The sequence below is a fragment of the Antechinus flavipes genome, chromosome 3 (assembly GCF_016432865.1).
Source record: "Antechinus flavipes isolate AdamAnt ecotype Samford, QLD, Australia chromosome 3, AdamAnt_v2, whole genome shotgun sequence".
Lineage (NCBI taxonomy): Eukaryota > Metazoa > Chordata > Mammalia > Dasyuromorphia > Dasyuridae > Antechinus > Antechinus flavipes.
In genome coordinates, this window is record NC_067400.1 from 147513353 (window position 1) to 147534169 (window position 20817).

The window sequence follows — 20817 nt, forward strand, 5'->3', positions numbered from 1 at the left end:
TAAATATTATGTTTGTGTCTATCTTTGTATGCTTGAGATTATAACTTCTCTTTCCTTCTTTATTTGCACACTGAGAAAATAAAATGGGTAATAGCAATTTGAATATCTGAGTTGAAATTTTATTTTAATTTTCATGTAAAATCAACTGCAAGTCCTCTTGAGAAGAATGAACTTGAGAAAAGATCTTCCAAATCATTTGTGCTGAACAGAAGCCCATTTATATAAGTGGACACAATATGAGGATTATAGAGGAATTAGATCAAATAAGAATTAATTTATTAATATAACTTCTATCTCTAAAATTCTATGGTTTTCAAATTCTAAATGACTTATTCTTCCTTGGTTGTATCTTACTGCTATCAGGTGATGGTGAAGATTAAGATGTATGGGGAATTATTGTCTTGAGATAAAAATCACGAACTCTATCTTAATTTAGTGACACAAGTATTCTAGCTGAGTTTATTCAAAGGAAAGCTAAGCATCTCCTATGTTTTGGAGCATTGCCACATTAAGAAGACCTATGCCAAGAACATGTTCAGTGAAAAAAAGAACAATTCAATTAGCTCCCTGGGAAACAATCTTTTAAATATCAAAGTCAGAACAGAAGCAATAACCAAGCTAATTCCTCACAATTTGACCAGGTTCTTTCTTCTGAGGCTTAGTTGAAATGCAAGTCTTCTTCTGTGTATTTCCTGCTGTATCTGGTCTCCATCAGGGGTGAAAATCCTTTTTTCTGTCTTCTATACTGAAGGAGAACTAATAGCACAGAAAAGGCCACTAAAGCCACCAGGCCTGTCCCAATAACTAACAGGATTAAAGTCCCGCCCTGGGTCGTTTTTACTGCCGATGAAGCTGAAACAAAGAATGAAGGTCTGGATTAGGTCAAAGACTTGTAGCAGTTAAATATCTCAAGAAAAAAAAAAGAAATAAACCATTTTTGACATGTATCTTTGGTAACTCTGTGACATGGTAGTACCAAAATATTATTTCTTTTTTTCTTTCTTTTTTTTTGGAAGAACAAAAGTCATCTTTAATATATTTAATATATTACATAGTAGGTCAGAGATCTACTATGAAGACCTGCTAGAAGACCAAAAGTTTTGAACCTGTTTTTTTTTAACATTTCATTTCTGCCTTTTTTCCCCATTTATTTCCATAATATAATTCCAAGCATTTCCATAATATAACATAATTTTTAAAAGATGATTTCATATGAAACTGCAAATAAATTATGTGCAACTTAATTGAAAACTCTCTGAATTTTAATTTCCTCAAATAAGAGTATTGAGCTACATGACCGCCAAGATTAGGTGGTTTCTTTCCTTTTCACTCCCAATAACAACAACTTAATTCAATATTTTCTTGGATAAAACTACTGCAAAATAACCTAGATTTAGTAATGAGAAAAATTTTAGAGGCCATATAGTTGAACTCCATTTTATGGAAGAGGAAATTGATATCCAAAAAAAGTTAAGGTACTTGCCCTAAAGTTACACAGGTAGTAGAGGATGAACTGAGATTTGAACCCAGGTTAAACCTTTTTCCCACTACCTCAACCTAGCTTTTCAACTCTGAGCTAGCATTTCTCCCTACTATAATACCAATGTTATTATTTCTATAAATATTGACATATATGTACATATCCATATATATGTATAGTGTTTTAAGATTTACAAAGTACTTTTATAGATTATACACACACATCATCATCATTATTTCATTTGATGATTATAGAATCCTCACAGCAATTCTATGAGAGAGTGTATCATACTCATTTTACAAATAAGAAAACTGAGATTCATAAAGGATCAGTGTTTTGTTCAGAACAGCAAATTTAATGTCAGAACTGAAACTTGAACCCAGTTCCCTGACTCCAAGACCAGTACTGGCTAGAGCAAGCTCCATCCTGCTGATAAATTAACCTTCCTAAAATAGTAGTTTAATCTTATCATCCTCCTCAAGAACCTACAGTGACTTTCCATTGCCTACCACATAAACCCCAGACTCTTCTCCCTAATTCTTTAAGCCCTCAATGATTGAACCCTTATTGATTATTCAACCTTAATTGCCATTAGACCTCATGATGAATCTTTAAAATTAGTCTTTCTTCTATTGATTTTTTTATTTATGTTGTTTCTCCAGATTAAAAGGTTCTTTTTCTTCCCTACTCAACTTTTCTAAATTCTACCTAATTCTCAAGGCCCACTTCTTTTGTGAAACTTTCCCAAATTAATTGATGACTCCCTTCTTTGAATTCATGTGGTATTATATTATGTGATACATAATTACATATTACTTAATGCTGTTATTTCACAGTTTATGCATTTAAGTCTTATCTCCTTAGCTCAGACTATAAATTTCTTAAAGGCATATTGGATCCTTCAAAGCTCAATTCTGTGCCTCACTTTAGATAATCAACAGATTGGCTTATATTAGAATGAAGACTAAGGCAGACTGAGCACATTTCCCTGATGATATTGTTGTTTAGTCCTTTCAGGCATATATGAATCTTTATGACCCCGTCTTGGCAAAGATAGTGGAGTGGTTTGCCATTTCTTTCTCCAGTTCATTTTACAGATGAGGAAACTGAGGCAAATAGGGTTAAGTGACTTGTCTAGGATCACAATAAGTGTCTGAAACATAATTTGAACTCGGGTCTTCCTGACTATAGACTCAGTGCTGTATCCACTGCTTCACCTCACTGCTCAAAAAAGCTCCTTTTAGTTTTAATACAGGGAAAGAAGATAGATAAAATAAAATATAAAATAGAGTTCACTTACTGTCTCAGGAGACATACACCATGAGAAAGTGGTGAAGGTTTAAAATGGAATTTATACTTTGTAGTAAGCTACAGCAAAGGCTAGAGCCAGAAGCAGGGACTGATGGCTTGTGTTGATACTGAGCCAGAGTAGCAGAAGTAAGAGGAGAAATTGATCCTCTGACTTTCTATTAGGTCAAAAATAAAGAAAAAGTAAAGGGATTAGACTAAAGAAAAGTCACCTACAAATAAGTATATTGTCTATAAACATCTACTTTATTATTCTTGACTATTTATAGTGTTTTACTTTCCCTTTCCTTCAGTAAGTGATAGCTTAGTTAGACGCTCTGTGAATTTTATCTTTAAGACACTCTAGGGCCATATCTACCTTATGCCAGTCCATTAAGCATTTTCATTTAATTGATTGGTCAATAGAATCAGCTAGTTTGACTATTTTTCCCCTTTGAAACTGAAAAGCTATATAGTTAGTTTAGTCACAAAAGTGAACAGTTGTATAGCTTTACTTAAGCATAGTCACAATGTAAATCACACAGTAAGATCTGTCACTCAACCTACTTCATTCAGGATTTTAAAATTTCATTTCAAAATACTTGAAAATAAAATCAAGAGAAGTCAAGACTGAATGTCTTATTTATAATTCTTCATTTATTTGAGAGACAAGAAAGAAAGGAAGTTGCTTCAGACAATGAACCAGTTATAGTGGTTACCTGGCAAGCTAATAGCATAATCATAGCCAAGTTGGTCTGCAGTTAAGAAGAACTCCTCATTTGTCACAGGAGGAAAGAAAGGGACCATATTGTACATCCGATTGTGACCAATGGGTGCCAGCTCTGGAGGCCAAGAGTTGATAGTTGGTTTGAAGCGTTTCATCCATTCATCAAAAATGGCATCAGTAAAGGAATGAAGAACCTGCAATGAAATTCAACACAACATTCAGAGCTAGATTTTTCCAAACCTATTTTAGGCTTTTTTAAAATGAAATTAACCAATCAAGAATCAATAAGCATTTATTAAGTACTTACTACATTCTAGGCACTGTGCTAAGTGTTGAGAATGCAAAGAAAATGAAAAAAAAAAAAAAACACTTTCCTCAAAATATGTACCTTCTCATGAGCAAGAAAATATATGTACATACATACATATACACACATTAAAAATTCTCATAAACCATTTAAAATGATCATAACAAGAGTGCTAACATTTAAGTATATGCAAAATATTCTTCCCATGACTTTTCTATGTTTTCTTACCTGAAACTTGCTTAAACAGTTCATTCTTATGATATAAATATGAAATCTTTTGTAATCTTTTGGCCAAGGAAAACCTAAAAAGGTTATACTTTATTATCAACACATCCAGGGAGGCAGAACTGTTGTTCATAGAATTATAGATTTAGAGTTATAGGTCCTCTGATCCAATCCCTTAGTTTGCAGATGAGGAGCTGAGAGGATAAAGTACAGTTTCCTAATGCCAGGAAGAGTAAGTAGTAAAGTCAGGGTTCAAATCCAGGCCTTCTGACTTCACTATACTCTTTTCACTTTATCATATGACTCTTCAATCTGTGATAGCAGGAAAGCATCAATTAGCAACTATGGCTAATTACTCTGATGAGGACACTTATTTCTCCCCTGTTCTGAGGTCATCTGTGGCAGGATAACAAAGATGGTAGAGATATGCTATTGAAGCTGATGTCCTGGCTGAACCATTAAGCAGAAGCTACAGAATGATCCATTTTGTGATATCAGACAGCTGAATGGCTCAATGATTGAATATAGGACCTAAAATCTAGCAAACAATCCAACCCCAGATACTTAATAGCTGCGTAACCCTAGGCAAGTCGATTCACCTCTGACTGCTTCAATTTTCTCATATGCAAAATGCAGATAATATAACACTTCTTTCCCAGAGTTGTTGTTGGGATAAAATGAGATAATATTTATAAAGAACTGGTCCTGAATCCTTCCTTGACTATCAAATAGGATGTTGAGGTTAATTGATTCATAAAATCATAGAATTAGAGCTAGAAGTTAGCTTAGAAATTGCTAAGTCCAGCTCCTTCATTTGACAGATGAGAAAAATGAGACTGAGAGTTGTTAGGGAACTCAAATAGCTAGTAAGTGGGTGAGGGGAGTTCTGAAACCCAGATCAATCTTTTTTTTATTATTATTATTAAAGCTTTTTATTTACAAAGCATATTCATGGGTAATTTTTCCAACACCAACCTTGCAAAACCTTTTTGTTCCAAGTTTTCCCCTCCTTCCTCCCACTCCCTCCCCTAGATGGCAGGTAGTCCAATACATGTTAAATATGTTGAAATACACATTAAATCCAATTTATGTATACATATTTATACAGTTATCTTGCAGCAGAAAAAAGATCAGATCAAGAAGGAAGAAAAAGAAAAACTGAGAAAGAAAACAAAATGAAAACAATAACAGAGTGAGAATGCTATGTTGTGTTCCACATTCTGTTCCCATGGTTCTCTTTCTGGGTATAGATAGCTCTTTTTATCACTAAAGTGGAACTGGTTTGAATTATCTCAATGTTGAAGAGAGCCATGTCCATCAGAATTGATCGTAATAGAGTCTTCTTGTTGCTGTGTAAAATGATCTCCTAGTTCTGCTCATTTCACTTAGCATCAGTTCATGTAGGTCTCTCCGAACCTCTCTGAAATCATCCTGCTGGTCGTTTCTTACAGAACAATAGTATTCCATAGCATTCATCCATTCTCCAATTGGTGGGCATCCCTTCAATTTCCAGTTTCTTGTCACTAAAAAGAGGACTACCACAGATATTTTTGCACATACAGGTCCCTTTCCATTCTTTAAGATCTCTTTGAGATATAATCCCAGTAGAAACACTGCTGGAGCAAAGCATGTGCACAGTTTGATAACTTTTTGAGCTTAGTTCCAAACTGCTTTCCAGAATGGTTGGATCCGTTCACAGTTCCACCAACAATGTATCAGTGTCCCAGTTTTCCTACATCCTCTCCAACATTCCTCATTATCTTTTCCTGTCATATTAGACCGTCGGAGAGGTGTGTGGTGGTATCTCAGAGTTGTTTGAATTTGCATTTCTCTGATGGATAGTGATTTGGAGCACCTTTTCATATGACTAGGAAGTTTCAATTTCTTCATTTGAAAATTGTTTGTTCATATCCTTTGACCATTTATCAATTGGAGAATGGAATGACTTTATTTCTTATAAATTTGAGTCAATTCTCTATTTATTTTGGAAATTAGGCCTTTATCAGAACCTTTGACTGTAAAAATGTTTTCCCATTTTATTGCTTCCCTTATAATCTTGTCTGCATTAGTTTTGTTTGTACAAAAACTTTTTAACTTAATAGAATCAAAATTATCTATTTTATGATCAATAATGATTCTAATTATTCTTTGGTCACAAATTCCTTCCTCCTCCACAAATCTGTGAGGTAAACTGTCCTATGTTCTTCTAATTTGTTTATAATATTATTCTTTATGTCTAGATCACGAATCCATTTCAACCTATCTTGGTATATGGTGTTAGGTGTGGATCTATGCCAACTTTCTGCCATACTAGTTTCCAATTTTCCTAGCAGGTTTTTTTTTTTTTTTTCAAATAATGAATTCTTATCCGAAAAGGTGGGGCCTTTGGGTTTGTCAAATACTAGATTGCTATAGTCAATGACTATTTTGTTCTGTGAACCTAATCCATTCCACTGATCAACCTCTCTGTAGCCAGTACCAAATGGTTTTGAAGACCACTGCTTTATAATATAGTTTTAGATCTGGTACAATTAGTCCACCTTCATTTGCTTTTCTCTTTATTAATTCCTTTGAAATTCTTGACCTTTTATTCTTTCAGATGAATTTTGTTGTTATTTTTTCTAGGTCAGTAAAATAGTTTCTTGGGAATTTGATTGGTATAGCACTAACTAAATAGATTAATTTAGGGAGTATTGTCATCTTTATTATATTTGCTCAATCTATTCATGAGCACTTGATATTTTTCCAAATGCTTAGATCTGATTTTATTTGTGTGGGAGGTGTTTTGTAGTTTTGCTTACATAGTTCCTGACTTTCCCTTGGCAGATAGATTCCCAAATATTTTATACTAACTGCATTTATTTTAAATGGAATTTCTCTTTGTATCTCTTGCTGTTGGATTTTGTTAGTTATGTATAAGAATGCTGATGATTTATGTGGATTTATTTTGTATCCTGCAACTTTGCTGAAGTTGTGGATGGCTTCTAATAGTTTTCTAGTTGATTCTCTAGGGATCCAGATCTATCTGATATCAACTCCAATGCCCTATCCACTTTGCCCTTTTTCATGATCACTTCACTTAACATTGTATACATTTGGATATTGCTTTTTTAAAAATCTCCAGTACAGCTAGATGAGAGAACAAGAGCTGGAAGAACAGACAAAAAAAAATCAATTGGATATACTAGGATTTTGGACTTAGAAGTTAGACTGAGTATACATATAGTCCCTCTACGGAAACATGTAAAATGCAGAACTAGAAGTTCTACAACCCCTGAGACACCATGAATTCACAGCTGAGGAGATCACTCTGGAGATAGGAGACCAGAACTGACTTAGAAGAAAACTCTTCTGGGATGCGATTCCCAAGAGGATCATGTAATCTGGTAGTATCCTATTTTAACTAATTAATCTAGTTAATTAGGTGCTAAATGCCATGGAGTTTCTAAGTTGTTGGATAGTACTATCAATGCCCTCTATTTTCACTTATCTAGGTCAAAGTCTCTCTAACTCCAGACAACCATATGGTTCAGAGAACATGGAGACTTCAAGAGGTCCTTGACCAAGTGGAGGAATTCCTAGATTATCCCAAGTACCTAAACCGAGTAAAAGGAACCAACTGGGAAATGGACTTTGCCCTTCAGTGCTACTGTGAACTACATGAATTGTATATACTGGAGAGAAGAAGTGTTTACTCCCTAGTGTCCCTGGATGTTTTACCATCATGGTAGTGATCCTCCACCTCCATAGTAGCACTAAAAGTCCTGAAGACAATATAGGTTCCTAAGAGGACATTTCACACACACACACACACACGTACATGCAGTACACACATGTATGCATGCACACATGTACACACATACACACTCACCTATCCCCACACAAAACTTTAATTTTAATTTTAATTTTATCATGAATTCCTCTTACAAAATTGATTGGCAATGGTTCTTCCATTATAGCCATGAGGAATCTCCTGGGACATTAAGAGGTTAATTGATTTGCTAGAGTCACAGAGAGTATAATGTGTCAAAGATTTAAACCTAGAGCTTTTTTGACTTTTGAGTCTGACTCTACTGAACCAGTATGCTATTTTCAATACAAACACTGACTGGTGAAATACTGAAGAGGGAATGGGACAATTGTTGCTAAAATGTAGTCTGGACATATCTGGGCAAAAAAAATAGTCTACATAACAATAGCCTAAGAAAAGATCAGAGGTGGAATTTCTTTTCTTTATTGCTTTGAAACTATCTGCCAAAGATGTGTGGCCATGAAGACAGATAGTCTGAAAATAATTTATGGAGAGTTAAATAAATATCTACAAGGCAGAGATATAATCAAGATTCAATGTTGAAACTACTAATTTTTATGTCATCTAATGCTTCTCACTGTGCTTTGTATTGATTAGCTGTATTGGACTGAGGATCATTGGAATTACATATTTATGGGACCTTACTCCAACTTATTCCTTTATCTCAGGACATTCTCCTATTGAACACTTTTTCAAAATCAAATAAATCTCAAAATAAGGATAAAATTTTTGTAACCTAAAGTTTACAGTATAACTATCAAAATGCTCTCTACTGAGGCAAAGACATTGAGATATTTAATTAGAGCAGCTAGCTTCTGCTTTGGAACAATGCTAATGCTTGTAACATGTTTGACATGAACAAAAAAGTAGTTCTTAGATTAAACAGTACTTATCTGCCAAATCTTGATTTAATTTTTTTTAATTCTCAAGGAAAAGAAAAATTTACCTTTGTAGAATTTTTATTTCTTGTAAATCTTTAAAAAAAAAAAAAAAAGAAAGAAAGAACATACCACAAAAATGGGGTCGTTTGCAGCAGAATGGGGCAAAGCACTAGTGCCATTCAGGAAAGCATGAACCAGGTTATGAAAGTTTGTTGCTGTTGGATCAAAAGTTCCATCTGCTTTATCAAATCCTTCCAGGGCATTCCTGCACAAAACAAATATGAAACATGATGTCTATGTTGCTGCTATTCATTTGTTTCAATTATGTCTCACTCTTCATGATCCTATTTAAGGTTTTCGTAGCAAAGATATTGTAGTGGTTTGCCACTGACTTCTTTAGAACATTTTACTTATGAGAAAACTGAGGCAAACAGTTAAGTGACTTTTCCCAGGTCACATAGCTAGTAATTGTCTGAGGTAAGAGATGAACTCAGGGAAATGAGTCTTTCTGGTTCTACACTATCTCCACTGTACCATCTAGTTACCCCATTATATCCATAGGTTTTTCAAAAGATTTTTTTGTACTCCCCAAATAGTTTTATTCTACTAAATTGGTGGGGGCGGGGGGAGAGAGAAGAGTCATATGTAATTAGCATATATAATAGGATTGTCATTAGCCCCCATTTTTTAAAAAGTGAATTCCTTCATTTGGTTTCCACGGAAAATTAAATTGGAGAAATGAAACAAATTAGAAAACGGAAACCTTGTGAGACATCAAGAATAATCAAGTTTATTTTCCTCTAAAAAATAAAATAAAATCCTTGAGGTCAGGGACTGATTTTTATTAATCAGGGGTAGTGACCTGAAATTTGTCAAGAATCTTTGGTTCTTTGCCCTAAGCCCTCCTTGGTTATTTTCCCCCTTTTAGAATGGAAGATCCCTGAGGACACGAGTGGCTATATAACAAAGGGTGGAGATTCATGTCCAGTAACTTCTGTAACATCCAATTAATGGGGAATCAGGGGAGGGACTTGCACTTCAGGATAGGAAATAAAATGCTGCAAGAATGTAAAATAAATTTTTTCTGCATTGGGGAAAAGTGGAGGGGGAGAGGTGGGGTTTGCTGGAGGGAATGAATTCCTTGGTTTAAGGAGAGGGGAAATTACAGATGAAAAAAAATGAAGCTCAAAGACATCTTCCTCACCTCATCAAATTATTCTCTTTCCCAACTTTATTAATCACTTTTTTTGGGAATTCAAATGAATATCTGCATTATTTTTTTAAATGAGGAAAATATTCTATACTGTTGTTTACTTTGTGTTTTTTCTTTTATCAAAGCTTTTCATTTACAAAACATATGCCATATACATGGGTAATTCTTCAACAATGACTCTTGCAAAACGTTCTGTTCCAAATTTTCCCCTTCCCTAGATTGCAGGGAGTCCAATACACGTTAAATATACTAAAATATGTTATAACCACTATCTTCTCAGCCACCTAGATCTAAAATTTGAGGCATCTTTCACTCCTTCTTCCTGGTCATTGCTCAATTCTGTACCTTCTCAGTTGAACAGAAATTCTAGTATGAAGACTTATTTTCAGCATGGAAAAAAAAATGAACCCAATCCATTTTTATAGCCCATTCCCCTGCCTGGCATTTCCCTACCTCCTTATCTCCACAAAATCAAATGCTTCTCTTCATTTAATCTCCAGCTCAGGTGTCACTTCATCCATAAAGTCTTCCATGATTCACTTTACATATTCTCCTAAACTGAAAGCAATTCTTTTTTTTTTCCCAAATTCCTTTTGTTGTTGTTAGGAGTGAAGGGAGGAGAATTAGGTTTAAGTGCCTTGCCCAGAGTCACACAGCTAAATATCTAAATCTGGCTTTGAATCAGGTCTTCCTGACTTCTAACCACTGTACCACTTAGCTTAGAGATTTTTGGCTAGATTCTCTCCTTGGAAAAATATGTGGACATTGTTTCTCATGATTATTTTATATATGAATGCCCTGGAAGGATTTGATAAAAAGAGATGGAACCTAGAGGAAAAGTGGAGTAGAACAATCCACACCTGTGGACTTATTCTAAGAAAACTCCTTTTATCAATGCATTTCAGCAACTATTCTGCAACTTCTAGTCTTTGAAAGTTCCTTGGATGCTGTAAGATTAAATGAGACATGCAAAGTTATATATGTAAGACCTATGTCTTAGTGACCTCAGGACCAGATTTCTATCCACCACATTGATTCCTTTGTTTCCTTTATCATAATCAACCTTTACACCATACTAACATCTTTCATACATAACCCACTTCTCTCATCAGACATTTCAACCACCATGATGTAGGTTCTCATCATCTCACACTTGGACTACTTTGGTAGCCTTCTTGTTGAGCTCCCTACCTTAACCCTTTTTACTCCAGTCTAAAATAGTCTTCCTTAAGCCTAGATCTAATTGTGTCAATCCAACAATAAACTCCTATAACTCCCTATTTATCTCCACAATCAATTATCAAGTACTCTGTTTGGCTCTTCATATCATGATTCCTTCTTATTTTTCCAGTCTTCCTACACATTATTCCCCTTCATATATTCTGAAATTCAGTGAAACTAGTCTTACTAGTTCCTAGTTCAAAATACTCCATCTTCTCACTCCAGGCATTTTTACTGACTTTCCCCTATGTCTAGGATTTTCTACTGCCTTAGATCCATCCACCTTTTGGCTTCCCTGGCTTCCTTCAAGTCTCAATTAAAGTTTCATTTTCTGCAAGAAACCTTTCCCAGACTTCCTTAATCTAAGTCTCTTCCTTCTGAGACCACCTCCAATTTATCCTGTATACATTGTTGTTTGTATATAATTGTTTGCTTGTTGCCTCCTTCAATATAATGGGAGCAACTAGAAGGAGAAAGATTAGGAATGTTTTTTGGGGAGGAAGTAAGCACATTGAGGAGAAAGTGTGTTTTTGTTTTTGTTTTGCTTTTCTTTGTATTCCAAATGCCTAGTAGAGTCTGAAACATAATTAGGCGAGAATGTTAATTAATGATAAATGTTAGTGGACTGGCTTACTGACTATAATAATTCCTTAATTCCTTAAATTCCTTAAAAATAATAAATTGCTTAAAGATAAAGATCATGACATTTCCTGTCTGTGACACCAAAACCTAACCTTAGACTTGTTCCTATTCTTTGGTTTTTCCTCAGTGTCATCCTAGGCTCTTACCCCCAGCTCTACCCCTAACAAATACCTCTACTTTTAAGTGTTAAAATGCTAGTTTATATTCTCCTTTGGACCAGAGTACCTAACTACAAGGAAGCAGAGAAATCAGCATCTATAGGATTCTTGCCTACTAGACTGTAAGCTTTAAGAGGGCAGGAACCCTAAGTTTAAGAAAACCATGTATATCTTATTCAGATCAGTGATGCTTAATAAATGTTTGCTGTATAAATGAATGATGAAAATGGATACCCTCAAACCATCCACAATCCACATTTCTAGCTACTTTCTTTTTTTATCTTACTTTTAATCTCCACATTCATCATTCTAGTGATTCATCAGCCTTTCTGTCATTGTGGGAAAAATGAATTCATCTCTGAATATTACATAACTAGTGACAGATATATTGTAACTTGCATGAAATTTATTCTAAAAGACTCATTTGATTAATCAAATTCCAACAACATAGACTTAGGACAGTTAAAACATTTTGCTCATTTACACTTAAAATAAAATGATCTCTGGACAAATGCCCAAAGTTTATAAATACCTGTCCTAGATGGGGGTACGCTGACTCTTAATACCTTATCTATAAATGAGTAGAAGGACATGATAAAATTATTTCAGGCAGTCTATCAAGAAAGTAGCTAAAACTCTAATCCCAAAGATAGAAGATCAATGTATTTCTAAATGATGGCTTTCATATCACTGAGTAAAGTGCTCCATTATTTCTTCTTCTCAAGTAGCCCTGACACTCAGCATTGTAGACACCCTCTTGCAATCCAATATTAATTTTTTTCTAACCTTTATTTAGTTTTAATCCCTTAAATGCTATTTCTAACAACCACAGGAATGAAAATGTCCAGATAGTATAAAATACCATTCTAGCAAAGGTCAGAGTACAAACCTAAAACTGAAGCTAGAATTCCGGAAAAAAGGAGGATTGTCGAACATCTCAAGAGAAAGGCAGGCTTGTACATCTTCTATGGTGGGCAACTGCTTCTTAGTTCTTCCTACTTCATTCCTTCTCAGCAGACCTTCCTTTGTCCCATTACACAGAGTGACTTGGCGATTATAGTCATCCAAGCTATGATAATTTAAAAATAGGTTAGAAGTCATAGAAATGTTATAGGAATGACCATAAACTGGGGCTGGGCTGAGGGAAAGAAAAATCATTTGTGAGCTTTTCTCACAATAAAAGTTTATTATCTGTGATCTTGATGCCTAAAGAGAAAAAAATCCTCTACTATGGTAAAATCAACCCCTTCTCCCCCCAAAAAGCATTTGAGGATCCAGAAACTTAATGTACTCTAATGTATTATCCTTATCTGTGTATATGTGTTATCCCCTCTCTAAACTATATGCCCCATGAATACAGGGACCATAGCTCATCTCATTTTGTACCTCTTCCAGGGCTCAGAACTTTGCTTTAGACTTCGTAAGTGCTTAATAAATTTGCTGAATTGAACTGCCTCATTGAAAAGTCCTCTTCTTGGATCTTATGATACGGGGATGACTCGAGTTTTCTAAAGACTATGATAGTCTTGACAAGTCTACTGATCCAATCTCAGTGATGAGTTTATATGTCCTTCAAGAACCAGATTTACTAAGATCAAAGAGGTTCATCACCTATTTGGCTACCAGATAATTAACATTTTTGAACCTCACAACTCACAGAGATGCGACTAAAGCATTTAGGGCTTGCAATCAGAATTGGTGAAGAGAATACCCCTCCATGGTGTTATATGATTGCATATTTAAAGCTTAAAGGGCTATATTTTGAAGTATTACAGGTCTCCTAACAACCTAACAAGTTCAATTTATATTTTGTTCAGATACATCTTTGCTAAAGATACATAAATTTTAGTCCACACCAGAATGTAATTTTTAAAAATACTTTTGTCAAGGAAGTTGAATTGGCCTATCAAGAATATCAGAGGTAAATCTCCCCAAAAAAACTTATGGGAACTACCAGCATAAGTTGATACATTACAATGTTTTAGAGATGGTGAATTTCTTAGACATGTGATAATCCAGTTCTGAAAAGACTTGGTCTTTTTGAATTGCACACCTGTTGATCTTTCCCCCCTTCTTCTTGGCAGGCTAGGAAGATAGGGTATGAGGACTGTGCCAATTAAAAAAGGAGAAAGCTTTCAGCTATATCTCTCTTCAATTCATTAGCTGGTATCATAAAACACTAAGACTTCCAGTGAGGGATAGGAAAAAGGTGGACTGTCTCAACCATAACATTATGAGAGTCAAACTCATAGTTTGTGGTACTAGAACAGGGATTTCCCAGTTATTCCAATGCTTCTGGAGAAGATGATCACTAACAATAGGTTTGGCCCAAGCCTGGCCTATTTTACTAGAAATTACCCAAAGTTATTTAACCAATAAAGAGATAAAATGGAAAATGGAAAATACCTTATCAGCAAATTGCTTCTTGTTTAAATGAATTCAAGATATAACAATAACCAGCACTACTGATTGTTTCGTTTAAGTCTTACAGTCAATGCATAGCTTCTGATAGTCTTTTGCCTTTTAGCATTTTTTTTCTTTTTAGCATAATTTTTTTCCTGCTTAATTTGCATGGTACACTAGGTACCTTTCTTCTCAACCCTTTCAAGGAAACAGAGATGCAAGCCTAACCCTAAATATAATAAATCATTCTTCTTAATAATAGGGTAGAATTTAAGTAAATAAAGACTGTGAGAAAAGGAAGCCCAACCCCTCTCATTAGAGAGGCCAGACTCCACTAGGATTGTACCATGTCAAACCTCTTGCCTATACCTAAAAGGGAAACAGAACTCCAGGACTCTTATGCCCCACAGTAATTCTTCTATGTTGCCCTTTAAATTTACATTAAAAGGCATTAAAAATAGGCATTGAAAATTATTTTTAACATATAACTCATCAAGGCATATGAGGAGAAAATAACCCTATATTTTCATCCCAACAACATGCTTAATTACCTTCCACACACAATTTCCCAGCGGGAGAATCTTGAATTCTGACTAATCAAGGTTGAATCTTCTGGTCTTGGTGCACCAAACAACTCATTTGTACAGACATCACATTCATTCTTTCCTGTGGCAAAGTCCCAGTAAGGTAATGCAAAGGACTCATTGCCAATGAGTTTCTAAAATCAAAAAGAAGAAAAGTATTTGATTACCATTTCACACTGCCAATTTAGCTGTTCTCAGAAAAAAAGTTGATACTAATATGTACGCAAAGTTCAAAGGATTAACAAGCAAGCAACTTTGAAATCAAGGAAGTATAAAAATTTTGACTGACCTGGAGATCTCTTTCCAGTAACAATAAATGATATCTATGCCAGGTAAGGAATGCAGGTCCTTGGTGAGAGAAATCTATGGCTTTAAATGGTCTCCCTGGTCCTGAAACAATTATAAATTCAGTAATAAAGATATTCATAGGTGAAACATGAAGAAGACACTGACTCTCTGACACTATGGTTTGTATTTATCTGGCATTTCTCTTCGGCAGAGGTTAACAAACAAAGATAATTTACTTAATAATTTTTTTTATGAATTTGGTTTGTTAACCTCTATTAAAATTATTAAATGTTCACGGGCAGTACAAAAATGGGCAGAAGACTGGATTTGGTCCATGCAGGATAGTTTGTCATCCCCTAATCTAAAACCCCTAATCTATTAATGAAATCAGATATTATCTAGAGTGCCTATGTGCACAAAAGTACATAATGCAATCCAAATTCAACAAGCATTTAAGGCATCCCCTATGTATAAGGAGCAAATGAAACAGTCTTTGTCCTCAAGGAGCTTATATCCTACTGGGTAAGATACAATATGTAAACAGAAAAATAGATATGTGATAACTTGAGGAGAGAAAATACTATTATTTTGGGGATAAGACAAATAGAAGGAAAAAATTCCTCATTTCTAAAAATCATCATCAGATTCTGTGTCATCCTAGATACAGTAGACAGAGCATATGATGTCAAAGAATCTGGGTTCAAGTCTTTAGTGATACTTATTGACTGCATGACTTTCTTCAACTATAAAAGGAACGGCTGGAACTAGGTGGCTTAACTAAATATTTATTGAGAGCTGTCATCCAACTCTAGATCTATTGTTCTCTGCTTTTTAAAAGGCTTGTAATAATTTAGAGGATCTTACTATCGTACATTTAGAGTTAGAAGGGATCTTAGAAGCCTCCCACTATAGATGAGAAAACTGAATTCTAAAGAATTGGCCAAAATCAAACAAATAGCAGTTGTAGTTGTTCAATCATTTCAGTTGTTTGGTTCTTCATGACTCCATTTGAAGTTTTCTTGGCAAATATGCTGGAATAGTTGGCCATTTCCTTCTCCTGCTCTTTTTACAGATGAGGAAGCTGAGGCAAACAGGCTTAAGTGACTTGCCAAAGATCACATAGTTAGTGTCTGTGGCTGGATTTGAATTCAGCTCTTCCTGACTCCAATTCTGGTTATCTATCTGCTGTGTCACCTACCTGCCACAAGGGAGAAAGTTAATGGCAAAACTGAAATTTGAATTTAGAACCTTTAAGTTCAGTGCTCTCTCCATTATGTCATTGTCATCCTAACAAAGGGTCATTTCAGAAACAAAGTATTCTATTTACATTGATGTAGGTTCAGGAATATATTCAAGCCCTATGCAAGCTATGAATAGCCTTTATGACATTCCATAAAGATGAAGTTCAAACAAAATTAACCTGTCTTGACACAACAGAACAAAGAACACATCCTTCCATCCTTCAAATTCCACTCAGACTCTGACTTCAAGGTTTGGTCTCAGATGAAGCTAAATAATGAAGCTGGAAGCAAGGCCAGGCAAGGCCCAGTTCTTGGGCATTTTTCTCAGAATTCTGCCCTAAAGGAGTTCACAGGTATAGGAAGGACCAAAGTCACTGTGGTGCTAAAATCCACTGTTTTTTGCCAAAATCTTCATCCAGGATTTTAGTAATATGAGAAAAAAATATTTTAAAAAATACCCTATGGATATCTGGTGGGCTTGGTGATTATAGGAAAAGTGTTCACAAAGAAGTGAACTCAAACATAGTTTTAAACATGAAAGTCTTAGCTTTGCACAAAGGATTTTTACTTGTATAGGCATATTTTTAATTAAGTCCCTAATTTGAAGAAAAGTTCACAGAGCTTTTCTGTGCACATATTTAAGAATGTATGGTTTTTTTTCCCTTTTTTCTTTTTCTTGAGCCAAACTAAATTAGTCTCCACTACATTAGTTCCTGGCTTTGAGGATTAATGGCACCATGCTGGAAAGTTGAGAAAATGAACCAACATAACCAAGGAAAAAGGAGAAAAGCAAAACTAAAGTTAAAGCAATTGCTTAGCACAGTTTTCCAGCCTGGCGTACTAGCCTAGATTCAGGGTCAGAATGACCTGAGTTCAAAACCCCAAATCATAGAGGCTTTGAGACCATAAATAAATCCTCCTTTTTGAATCTCAGTTTCTTTATCTGAAAAAAAGAAGTTGCATGAGTAATGGGACTCAGAGTTAGGATTTGAATTCAGGTTCAAATCTCAACTCCACTACTCTAGAGTCAACTCTTATTGACTTGCTACAAACCAGGGCTTTATTTATTGTTTTGTTGATCCTCTAGACTGCAGATAAGTAAATCACAGACTTCAGTGGAACTCTCAACTTAGAATGGTTTTTAAAATGTTAAACACAGTTTTATTGCATTTTAAAATGTGGGAGGTGGCAAGCTAGATTTGTTCTCTGGTTCACAATTGGTTCATTCCTACTCTAGAGTTAAGAAAACTATGGAGAAAAGTGAAATAATTTGGATTAAACTTCAAAATATGTTGTGAGAACTTTTTTCCTGAAGAACTATTTTTAAATATATAACAAAACATTCCTGTACTAGTGTGACCATAGCCAAATTATATAATCTCTCAGCCCCATTTTTTTTTTTCTTCTGTAAAATAAAGAGAGTGAACTATATGGTCCCTAAGGTACATAAGATCTCTAAATATACTTCTATGACCCTTTAATTTTTATTTTGATAATTATTGTGAAGCTCAAATGAAATATGTATATAAAGTACTTTGAAAACTTTAAAAGCTAGCTACTATTATTCATTGTATAATAAGCTCAACCTACTATAGACATTATATAGATAAGCTATGACACATTCATAAACAATTTGCTCTCCTCTTTTATAAACCCACTTACTAAAATAAATCATTCCTTTTTTGCTCTACTTCTAATGATATACTTTGAACAAAAGTGGGGGAAACCAACCTAATAGTGTATCTCTGACAGAGTAATAATGTAACCACACAAAGAAGTTATAAATACTACAGTTGGCAATTTGTGGCTGGGTTCTATTAGGCCCCAACAGGCCCAGCCAATGCTGAGTAGTAATGACGTAGTCTGAGTGGAAGGTGTTCTTTGCAAGGTCCAAGGCATCCAAGAATTGCTCTCTCTCTAGAGGAGTCAAAGAATGGATATTCTTCCGAACAACTGGCGGCTTCTTTTGATTGCATTTGGGACCTGTCCAGCCAAATTTGCATTCTCCACAGTTGTAGCCAGAAAAGTTGTCTAGATTTAGAAAAGAAAAAAAAAATTAGGCCCAAAAAATAGTTAGACTTCTAAATAGTTCCCCTAATCTAGTTATTGACCAATTTTTCAATATAGTCCTAAAATGAAAGAGAAATTATATGTGTATCTATACATGTATGTGTGTAATATAAATTTATGTCATAAATTTATATTGAAATGTAAATGCAAACTATGCTTATTTATATATTTGTGTTTTATTGTAATATAATTCCCAGTATGCTTTATTTATACATTCATATATACAGATGAATATAGTCATAATTTTAGAAACTAGACCCAGTGAGGTAGTTAAGCAATTTGTCCAAATTATTAGAATTTGAGATCAAAATTTCTATTCTCAGAAGTGGTCCATGTTACTAGTTTCTCTTCCCTCAAATGGAAAGATATTTGCCACACAAAGAAAAGGAATCTAACCCTCTTTACTTACCCTCCTTTGAGATTTCAACATCTCTATTTCTAGAAGTCAAATGAATTGATGTATAGCTCTTAAAATTATTTTTCAATATTCTGCCTCAGACCAGACCATCTCTTACTGCTGCTCTGGGATCCTAAATATGTGATTAGTGAGTTTTTCATTGGAAGCCCCAGACCTCAACTCACTCACTGCTCTCTTACAATCTTCAAGCCACTCCCACCCCACTCTCTACTAGCAATCAAATCTACACTCATTCCTGCAAAAAACATGTCAGTCAGAGGCCTTATAGCTAGCTACACTTGCTACTCTAGTGATATTCCACACTGGCCTCTTAATGTGTTTTCCAACCCTAGTCAAATATACACTCTTAAAGGGAAGTACAGATTATTTTTAATCTTTGTATCTCCAACAATAAAGTGCTTGTCACTTGATGGCTTCTTTTTCATTCAGTCTTGAAAAAATCATGGATTTTGGTAGGAAACCTTGGTTATTCTGCCCAACAGATTGCAACCTATTTAGGACCTAGAAGAGGTCTTTGCTAGTTGCTGTAGCCACAGTATTCATTGTCTTTTGTAGTCAGTCTAATGTAGTCAGTCAGTCAGTAGATAAGCATATTAAGCCTATTCTGTGCCAGATACTGTGCTAAGTACTAGAGATGCAAAGAAAAGAAAGGCAAAAGATAGTCGCTACCCTCTGTAATTCTAATGGGTTGCAAATAAGCTATATACAGGATATATAGAAAACAATCAGCAGAGTAAAGGTACCAGAATTAAAAAGGGATAGAGAAAGGAAGTGAGAAGTTTTTGAGGATGGGGGCTCCTTAAATGGAATTTCCTAAAGGAGCTCATCAATCAGAGCTCCAAGCAAAGAAGCTACAGCAGTCATACAGGACTATACTGATGAAATGTGACTGCCAGGGCTGATGATATCTTGTAGAATGAAGAGGTTCCTAGGGCAGAATGAAGAGTCAAAGAGAGTATAACTTAGTAAGAACTTAAACACCATCATTGAACATCCTTAAAGACTTTCTAGCTTGGAACCAAATATAAATTGCATTTAAATGCATAGATTTAGAGAGACATCCAGTCATGCTCCACTATCTAATTACAGAAGAAAACCTTGGAAGAAATCTCAGTCAGCAAACAAGACATGATATGTCTTCGAATTCTGCCATTGATGATCTCCCTCTTTGTACTTAGTCACATTGATATGACTAGAATCATCAGCAAGATTAATCCTCTGGGCCAATCAATTCATGGGGTCAAATCTATTGACTTTTAAGGGGAAAGTTAACCTAAATTGGATTGGAAGATTGGGGGAGGGGAACCCTGTTAGATAGTGTGATATATCTACATACATGCATATGCATACATGTATATGTGGCCAATTATCACGTTAAGTAAGTGGACTATTCCACAGACTTCTATGTAGATTTTTATGTAATATATCTTAGCCTTCACACTTGGGGAAGGGGAAAAAGAAGAGGAAGGAAGGGAACCCAGGGCCAGGACTTGGTTCAGAGATGCTGAGAAGCAAGCTGGTACAGAGAAGCAAAAGCTGGAGGAGGAACACAAGGTGGCTAGAGACAGACATGCATTATCCCAGCATAGATAGATGAAAGATGAGGGCAAAGGAATCTCTAGACACCTAAGTCTTAAACCAATCCTGAATCCAATAGCAGTGGTAGTCAAAGTCTGTTTCCTTTGGAGGTTTCTTTAATTGTTTATTTGAGTGTTTTTTTGGAAGGAAAGGATGGGCCCAGATGAAGGACAGGAGTGGAGAGAGAGAGGAGAGAAGAGAAGAGAAGAGAGAGAGAGAGAGAGAGAGAGAGAGAGAGAGAGAGAGAGAGAACAGTACATTATAATACAGGAACATAGGTGAG

At 35.1% G+C, this 20817-nt stretch overlaps 1 protein-coding gene across 1 annotated transcript in view; it reads right to left on the minus strand.

Moving 5' to 3' along the window:
* Window positions 1-270: 270 nt before the first annotated feature.
* Window positions 271-20817, minus strand: part of DCT (dopachrome tautomerase) — a 30387-nt gene continuing 9840 nt past the window's right edge. The window contains exons 2-8 of the mRNA XM_051991115.1: window positions 18200-18499; window positions 15229-15329; window positions 14907-15073; window positions 12842-13021; window positions 8848-8983; window positions 3487-3688; window positions 271-852 (exon numbers count right to left, since the gene is read on the minus strand). Of these exons, the coding sequence (XP_051847075.1) occupies window positions 659-852; window positions 3487-3688; window positions 8848-8983; window positions 12842-13021; window positions 14907-15073; window positions 15229-15329; window positions 18200-18499 (1280 nt within the window). The 3' untranslated portion in view covers window positions 271-658. The remainder of the gene's footprint in view (window positions 853-3486; window positions 3689-8847; window positions 8984-12841; window positions 13022-14906; window positions 15074-15228; window positions 15330-18199; window positions 18500-20817) is intronic.